Source organism: Acyrthosiphon pisum, chromosome A2 (assembly GCF_005508785.2).
Source record: "Acyrthosiphon pisum isolate AL4f chromosome A2, pea_aphid_22Mar2018_4r6ur, whole genome shotgun sequence".
NCBI classification, from domain to species: domain Eukaryota; kingdom Metazoa; phylum Arthropoda; class Insecta; order Hemiptera; family Aphididae; genus Acyrthosiphon; species Acyrthosiphon pisum.
The window spans coordinates 63,991,153-64,000,261 of NC_042495.1; the positions used below are offsets into that span (position 1 = coordinate 63,991,153).

General features: G+C 29.3%; 1 protein-coding gene across 1 annotated transcript; it reads left to right on the forward strand.

Annotated features, from left to right (window-relative positions):
- The first annotated feature begins 1,041 nt into the window (after positions 1-1,041).
- On the forward strand, positions 1,042-3,646 carry LOC100158852 (zinc finger MYM-type protein 1-like). The gene is made up of 3 exons (XM_029489967.1): positions 1,042-1,055; positions 1,109-1,390; positions 1,462-3,646. Exons 1-3 carry the CDS (start codon positions 1,042-1,044, stop codon positions 3,644-3,646), a joined length of 2,481 nt encoding a protein of 826 aa, XP_029345827.1.
- The last annotated feature ends 5,463 nt before the right edge of the window (positions 3,647-9,109 follow it).

Consider the following 9,109-nt stretch of genomic DNA (forward strand, 5'->3'; position numbering starts at 1 on the left):
AATAAACAAGTTTTTTTCACAAGCTTCACAGAGTCCAATTACGCAATCAAACGCTATCCTCGGTTAGTACTTACTACTTAGTATTTAGTACTTCGTTAAACCAGTAGGTAAGAGGTAACTAGTAACTAGGTAATAACTATAAATATTTTTAATACCAAACTGGCTGCCAAATATTTTTAATTAATTTTTGATTTTGTTTGCCTAATATTCTTGCATGCAATATTCATTTTCAAAAGTTACCCTTTAAAAAAAAAAAAAAATGTTTTTAAGCTATCCAAATAGCAAATTGAATTATTAGTTATCAAATGACAAATATGAATACAAATTATTATTTAAATTTTAAACACATAATAATAAATTGTCTTATTATCTATACTCTTTAGCTAGGTATGTACACTGTATATTTTAATAATAATTAAACTATTGCTAAATATTGCTGGATACCTATATTATAATATATTATATTATATTATACCTATATTATATATTTATTATTTATATATCAGTCTTTTAATGTATTTGAGTAAATGTATTTAAACGCTTTTATAGTACTTTTAAGTACTTTTTGAATTAAGTATTTGAAATACAGTCTTTGATATATTTTGAATTTGTGTTTGAAAATCAAATAGGTACTTTTATGCAAATTATTTTTCTTCAAAATTCAAACAAACTATCCGTCCGTCGTCACACATTTATTTTGAAAGATTTACTATTTTATTTACTATATTTTTTCACTCGTAAGTCATGTTGAATGTAATATTACAGTTTTAAATTAGTAATTTTGGCCAACCGACTAGTAAAAGGTAGGTAATTGAAAATTACCTATCTATTTAAATACATGTAAATACAATCATCATTATGAGTTATTATATTTTATTCACATAATAATTATACTTATAAGTTAACCTATGGTCTGAATATTATGTAAATTAAAATACTAGTAAATATAAATATACCTATGTCACTATACCTACCTATACAATTTAACAACATGAATACTATTTTTTTCAGATTATGGAATAAATAAAATTATTGAAACTAATGATATTGATTCTGTTGATTTAAATGAAAATCATTGCTCTGTTGATTCTGTTGATTTGAATGAAAGAAATAACATTATTGAAACTAATGATATTGATACTGATGGTTTAAATGAAAATCATTGCTCTGTTGATTCTGTTGATTTGAATGAAAGAAATAACATTATTGAAATTAATGATATAGATACTGTTGATTTAAATGAAAAACATTGTTCTGTTGATTTGAATGAAAGAAATAATATTATTGAAACTAATGATATAGATACTGTTGATTTGAATGAAAAACATTGTTCTGTTGATTTGAATGACAATTATGTTGACAATATTACTAGAAATTTGATATCACCCAGGTATAGTATATATTTTTTTAAATTAAATATTTCTATCATTACAATTGATTTAAATTATATATTTTTTTAAGTAATGATCCAGCATACTGGTGTGTTGATGATACAACAAGAAATTACATATCGGTCAATGGAATATCTCAAAATATTGAAACTATTGACTTCACCAAATCGAAAAGAACAAGTAAAAATGTTATTCGTGGAGTTCTTAAAATACACTACCGATACTGCTCATCAAAATTATTTTATATGATCCTTCTTAATGGTGAAAAAGTTAAGAGAAATTACTTAGTGTATTCTGAAAGTACTGGGTCAGTATTCTGTGCTCCATGTAAATTATTCGGTTCGACATCTGTGTTTGCAACTGTAGGGTTTTCTGATTGGAAACATGCAGAGAAAAGAATTTCTTCACATGAAAATTCTCAAACTCACAAAACTAATGTATTAACTATGAAAGATAGAGGAAAAGTAGCTCAAAGAATTGATAGTGCTTTAATATTACAAATAGAAGGAGAAAAAAACTACTGGAAAAATGTGTTAAAGAGAGTGGTTGCTGTAGTTAAGACACTGTCATCTAGAGGATTAGCATTTAGAGGCAAAACTGATAAATTTGGTTGTAATCAAAATGGTAATTTTTTAATGTCCTTGGAGCTAATTGCTTTATTTGACCCATTTCTAGCTACACATATAGAACAATTTGGCAACAAAGGAAAAGGCTTTACATCCTATTTATCGTTTAATATATTTGAACAGTTCATAACTGTAATGGCTGATCAGGTTCTTACAGTTATTGTTGAAGAAATTCAAAAAGCAAAATACTTCTCAATAATAGTGGATTCAACGCCAGATGTATCGCATGTTGATCAGCTATCATTTGTTGTGCGGTATGTTAAAGATAACGGAACACCTATTGAACGGTTTATGTGCTTTTTGCCTAATAGTGGACATAAATCTGAAGAACTTACTGATGAAGTTATGACTACATTATCTCTTTATGATCTTGATCCAGTATTTTTACGTGCACAATCTTATGATAATGCTAGTAATATGGCTGGTGCATATAGTGGCTTACAAGCCAGAATTAAAGAAATAAATCCATTAGCCCATTTTGTTCCCTGTGCTGCTCATTCCTTGAATTTAGTTGGGACATGTGCAGCCAGTGCCTGTCGTGAAGCTTGCGAATTTTTCGATATTATTCAAAATATATATAACTTTTTTACAGCTTCCACACATAGATGGTCTGAATTAGAAGGAACCGTAAAATGTCTTTCAGCAACCCGTTGGTCTGCCCGTGATGATGCTTGTCATTCCTTATCAAAAAATTGGAATAATATAGTACATGCGTTACATAAAATTTCAAATAATAGAAATGAAAAGCCTTCAACAAAATGTGAAGCTGTTGGCTTACTTAAGAAACTCAACCGCCTTGAAACAGTATTTATGACAATTTTTTGGACAAACATTTTAGATCGTGTAAATAAAACTAGTAAGAAGCTACAGTCTGTTGATATAGATTTAATTACAGTTGTTGAACTATATCAATCCTTAATCCATTATGTTGAATCTTTAAGAAATGAAAATTCTTTCAAAATATTAGAAGACATTGCCATAACAAAATCTGGAATAAAGGATTACAATGACCATAACAAACGGAAAAGAAAAAGGAAAATACATATTGATGAAAACAATGATAATGAAGTATTATTTTCTGAAAGAGAATATTTGATTATAAACACTTATTATGTAATACTTGACAAGCTATCAAATGAATTGAAAAGAAGGAAACTTGCTTATGATGAATTGGTGAAAAAGTTTTTTTTCTTTTTTAAGTTACATGAAATTACTCCAGAAAAAGTAAGAGAAGATGCTGAAGTATTGCAGAAAACTTACTCAAATGATTTAGCAACATGTTTTGCAAATGAGTGTGTACAATTTCAAGGTCATATGAAAAACATTGAAGTTAAGCTTACAACAACACAGATGTTACAGTTTATAAGAGAACATGATATTACTAGTGTTTATCCTTATGTTGAAGTAGCTTTACGTATTTTTTTGTGTACACCATCTACAAATTGTAGTGCAGAGCGTTCTTTTTCCACACTAAAAAGAATAAAAAACTATTTAAGGTCTACAATGGCACAAGACCGCTGCTCGGCCTTAGCTGTATTAGCAATTGAAGCTGAAATAACCACTTCATTAGATTTTGAAAAAATAATTAATGATTTTGCTACTTCTGAATCAAGGAAGAAAAAGTTTTAAATTTTGTATTTATATTGTATACCTAGCAGTTAAAAGAGGTTTTAATAAATAATAACAATTAGTAACAATATTTTTTTTTTACTGGGGGGGGGGGCGGCAAATATGTGTTGCCCCTATCCTGAAATTCCTAAATACGCCACTGGTGCTGGGTAAGAACTTGTATCATTTATCTGCGAGCGAATGTCTTCCCGAATAATTATTGCTGCTGCCTCAACGATTCTTTGTCTCTCTTCCTCTTTGTTTACTTTTCGATTTTCATACCAGTGTTTAGTCAAAATATTTTGACTTGTGCCTCTAAAACATACAGTTGTGGTTTTTTTGTTGGCAGAACTTATAACGATATTTTCACCATATTTTTCGAGCAATTTCGCACGAATAGTTTTGACATCGGGCACATATTCATAATCAATACAAGACAATATATCATTTTCAATCGAAAATTGACATTCCTCACTGTTTTCTAAAATAGAGTATATTTTGTCCATAACTATCATAATACTCTCATTTTGCGGCCTACCTCTTTTTAAATTTCCACTGGAGGTTGATTTGAAAAAATTAACAAAACAGTGATTGTGATAAATAACATCAGCTGCTACAACATCAATGACATTAGCTAAACGTTTTTCAACCTCTTTACCCCATACATCATTTCGTTTTTTTGCTTGTGCAACTATAGAATGGCCTACGTTTAAAGTAGTTACTGTACATACAATTTGTCTATTCTCAACAGGCTTTTTCTTTTGAATATCCGAAAAATTGTCTGGTATAATTTCTAAGCAAAAAAGACACTTACATTTTAGTTGAAGCGACTGATGAGATGACCGTACTTTATTTTTGATAGGTGTAGGAGGCGCTGACTTATTAGATGCAGTTGAAGCACTAGCTTGTTTTAAGTCACCCACGATGCTACTTTTACGCGTGTACGATTTTCTACATTCAATATGTACCATTATCGTGCCACTGACATTATTAAACTTATTGTCATCACGCATTTGACTAGCTTTGACGAGACTTATTAAACCCTTTTGTTTAACTTCAACAAAGTTACCTTGAGTCTTCTTACAAATATAACACTTTATTAATGACATTTTTTATAATATTATAATTTTAAAATAAAAAATTGAACTAATAATGTTGAAACAACGTAATATTCACTAAATCGCACAAGACGTTAAAATTGTCAACTGACTCGTTACGACTACGATACGTACACTACTGCCATCAGTACCATCCATATATGACGGGAAACTATTGTCAGAATAGATTACAATATAACAATATTATTTGGCACAAAACTAGTTTCTTATCGCTTATAAATACTATGAGTTTATGACGTGCCGTACAGAATTTCAGATAAAAGTATGTAGGTACATCGTGAATTCGTTACTGACCAATTACCTATTCTCTAGCTTATTTACTATTTTTATTAGTAGTATGTTTTGTTATGTTATTATAATTGAATCGTTCACCTTTAGTTTGTAGAACATATAAATATATTTAATACAGTGTAAAAAAAATTTAACACAGAAAGAGAGAGAAATGTATTAATAGTTTTTTAACTATCAATTTTTATACAAATATATCTTGCCAAATATTTGTTTAAATGCAAAAATATAAGAGAACTTTTTTTTTGTAAATTGTCTAATAAATAACTTTTATTTGAAACTTTTTTTGATATTTGTAATATTTTTTGAGATATTCAAAAAAGCTCATATTTTTAAACTTTCGTGAGCTTATAAAAAAAAAAGCTCCAGTCCGATTAATGGGGACTTTTAGTATGTTATAGGGCATATTTTATTAAAACTTTTAAAAAAAAAAAATCTTGGTTGGGATTTTTTTCCGCCATTTTTTCTTCTTTGCCTGGCCTACAACCATTATTGTCGAAACAATTTCCTGTTTGTCCCTTTTTTCAGACTTTGATAGTTCATTTCTGATGGCACGAGTTTTTTTTGGCGTTGAAGGCTCTGACGTGTCTGAACACTCTGAACCACTCATGATTATCAAGGGAGCGATTCTACTAACGCGTGATCGACGTGACTAGTGACTACGTCGATTACGCTGGAAACGACTAGAAAAGTTTTGAGCGTAATCGTTTATCGTTATCACTACGCTCAATACGACCAACATGCGTTACCAAAATCGGCCCCCTGTAATAAATAGTAGTACCCAATGGATGATAATACCATTTTATGATGGAACTTGGATATTTGGTGATTTATTACTGATTAAGTTAACTGATAAGTGATAAAAGATTATTTTTTGTTTATTGTGACAAAAATGGCTAAAAAAATTACTATATTACTAAAATCTGAAAGTTCCCTGTATTCCAAGTATACTGTTCTAACTTACCCGCATTCCCTTTTTGCTATATTGTTGTAAAAATTGCTACCTGCTACCTGGAAACACTGTATGGCAATCGGTTGACACGAGTGCGGCCCGTTTTTGTTACGGACATTTTAGAGTGGGGGAAATTAACGGACTGTGATGAACCCTGGTGGTGAATACAATGAACTACTATCACTAGCTGTGATACATACGGTTACTTATTATTAGGGACCGGATTTATATGCAAATGCATATACGTATTGGAATAAGCTTTTTGAAATCTGATGAGAATTGTCTCCGATTTAGATCATTCTTATTAAAATAACACGAACTGTATTTTGCATATTTTGCATATTTCAACGTTTTTACCTATTAAATACATATTTAATGCATATTAGCAGGTTTATAGTGCATATTATTATTTATAGCACATATATTTGTTTTTCGTCGTATTTTCACGTTCACAGCCACATAATATCGATAATATGCCAAAAAAAGATGATATACATAAATATACATATGCATATATATTATATATGTATATATTATTATAATATCAATATAAATAAATTTTTTGTTCCTATAATAGAGTTCAAGTGTTCGACGGAAGCCAATCAGGGCTAATATTTTATAGATTTAAGATAAATGACGTTAAATGGTGAAGAACTTAGTGAAGATGACAAAAATATACTTTTTTATACTATTAAAACCCTTATATTACTTAATTACTTAATACTTATTTTTTACATAATTTTAAATAAAATGTTTTCGATTCAATTTTAAGTGCATATTTTGTAGCATATTAGAGCATTTTTAGAAGCATATTTTGCGGTATTTTTGTGCATATAAATCCGATCTCTACTTATTATAAATCTAAAAATAATCGTAACATAAATCTTGTTCCAACATCATGACAACACAAGTAACACGCATTACACAAGAAGCCAGTAGGTATTAAAATTTGATTAATTATGATATTTCACTTTACCTTGCACATTTACACAATAGGCAAGTCATACGAGTATAGGTACATAGACAACTTATTACTAATAGAATTTTTTTTAAATGCCAAGAAAATGTTCAATTACAAGAGCTTTGACGGTGAATGTGCTTTTTTTGGTGTTCCAAAGCATCTGTAGACCAAGATTGTATCAACAATCAATGGTTATTCATATTATTGGTTTTATGTTAATAATACTCACTGAAACTCAAAAAGCTGTTTTGCATAAATTTAGTAATGGGAAATTGTGTACTGATTCTACACATGGTACCAATCAATACAATTTTAATTTAACTACAATTGTAGTGATTGATGAATTTGGAGAAGGATACCCTGCTGCATTTTGTATAAGCACAAAAATTGACGAAGTACATATGAAAGTTTTCTTTTCAAAAATTAAGGAGGTAATGGGCTGCCTTACTCCAAATGTATTCATGAGTGATGATGCGCCAGTATTTTGGAACGCATGGATTAACATAATGTGGCCTATTCCTCAACATCGTTTGTTGTGTAAGTGGCATATTGACAATAACTGGCGCAAGAATCTAAAAAAAAATTCTGGTTCTCAAAATGTAAAAGCTTACGTTTATAAAACTCTTCGTGTATTACTTGAAGAACCAAATGAAACTCAGTTTGAAGAACTTTTAACTTCTTTTCTTTGTAAATTAGAAGAGGAACCTGCATTGCATAATTTTAAAACATACTTTGAGCGTACATATTATGTACATCGGAAAAAGTTATGGGCAGCTTGCTATCGACATCAAGTAATGCTTAATACAAATATGGTATTAGAAGCTTTCTATAAAACTTTAAAACATGTATACTTAAAGGGGAAGAAAAATCAACGCCTAGATGTGTTACTCTGGGTTTTACTTAAATCATTACGCGATAAAAACTTTGAACGACTAATAAAACTGTGCAATGGTGGAAAAGTTAATCACTACGTAAATGCTATTAATAGTCGTCATCATGCTGCTGCTCAGATTAATATTTCTGGAATTCATCAAGTATCATAAATCACTTGGTCTGTAACATCTGAAACTTTAGATCAAAATTACCTGGTTAAGAAACATGAACCATGTTCATGTAAAATTATATGTGTTGCGTGTAAAGTCTGTATTCATTTGTTTTCTTGTACGTGTTACGATTACACAATAAAAAATAATATGTGCAAGTATATACATGCTGTAAACATTAATATGGTTGACAATGAAGTAGTGATTCCAAGAACTGATGTATGTAATCCCTTAATACCTAACTGATGAAGTATGTATGAAAATTCCAATCACACAACAACTGTCTTCTGTATCCACAGAATCCATTGGTAACAAACTTTATGAATTCTACAACATGTTTATGTCCCAAGCAAGCATATTAAGTTCCCAGCAGCTAACAAAAATCAACGCTTCTATTGAAACAGGTTTAGGCATATTGTATGAAGGAGAAAATAATTTAATAAAAAATGTAGAAAATCAGGAACCTGTTAACAAAAATGCAGAAAAACAGTTACGGTTTTATTCCATCAAAAAACAAAGAGTACAAGGACCAGAAGAACAAAGATTAAATAAACCTACATTAACAATTAGAAATCAAATAATCGCCGATTTAAAAGGAAATGACCAAACTCCCTACATTCATATTGATTCTGACCACACTTATACAAAATAAGACCTAATTAATACCATGGTGAAATAATCGGATATTTCAATCTTGGTTAATACATAGTTTATAACACTACATATTTTAATTTATACTTTAATTAATTTTCTACAAATTTTTATACCGTCAATCGAGGTGACTTGAAACGATTTTGACTTACTTCTTAGTATTATGAGCTTAAAAAAAATCGCACTGGGCTACAAAAATTATATTTATTTCCGCATATGTCTAATGAATAGAATAGAACCTTCAATTTAGATTTTTGATAAAAACTCGCTTAAAAAAAAAATAAAAAACACGTGTTACAAGTCACCTCAATTTTTAGGTGACTTGTAACAACTATGAAAATTCAACGTAAAATCCAATTCAAGAACATTAGAGTTGACTTGTAACAAAATATTTATAAATGTTTACATGCTTTTAAAATTTTAGTGAAATCAGAATTTACCTATCTTACTTACTTTTAATGTTAATAAAAA

Excerpts from the sequence above, each read along its gene's own strand:
- LOC100158852 (XM_029489967.1), top strand. Across the intron at positions 1,391-1,461 it reads AGAAATTTGATATCACCCAG|TAATGATCCAGCATACTGGT; the intron begins GTATAGTATATA and ends TATTTTTTTAAG.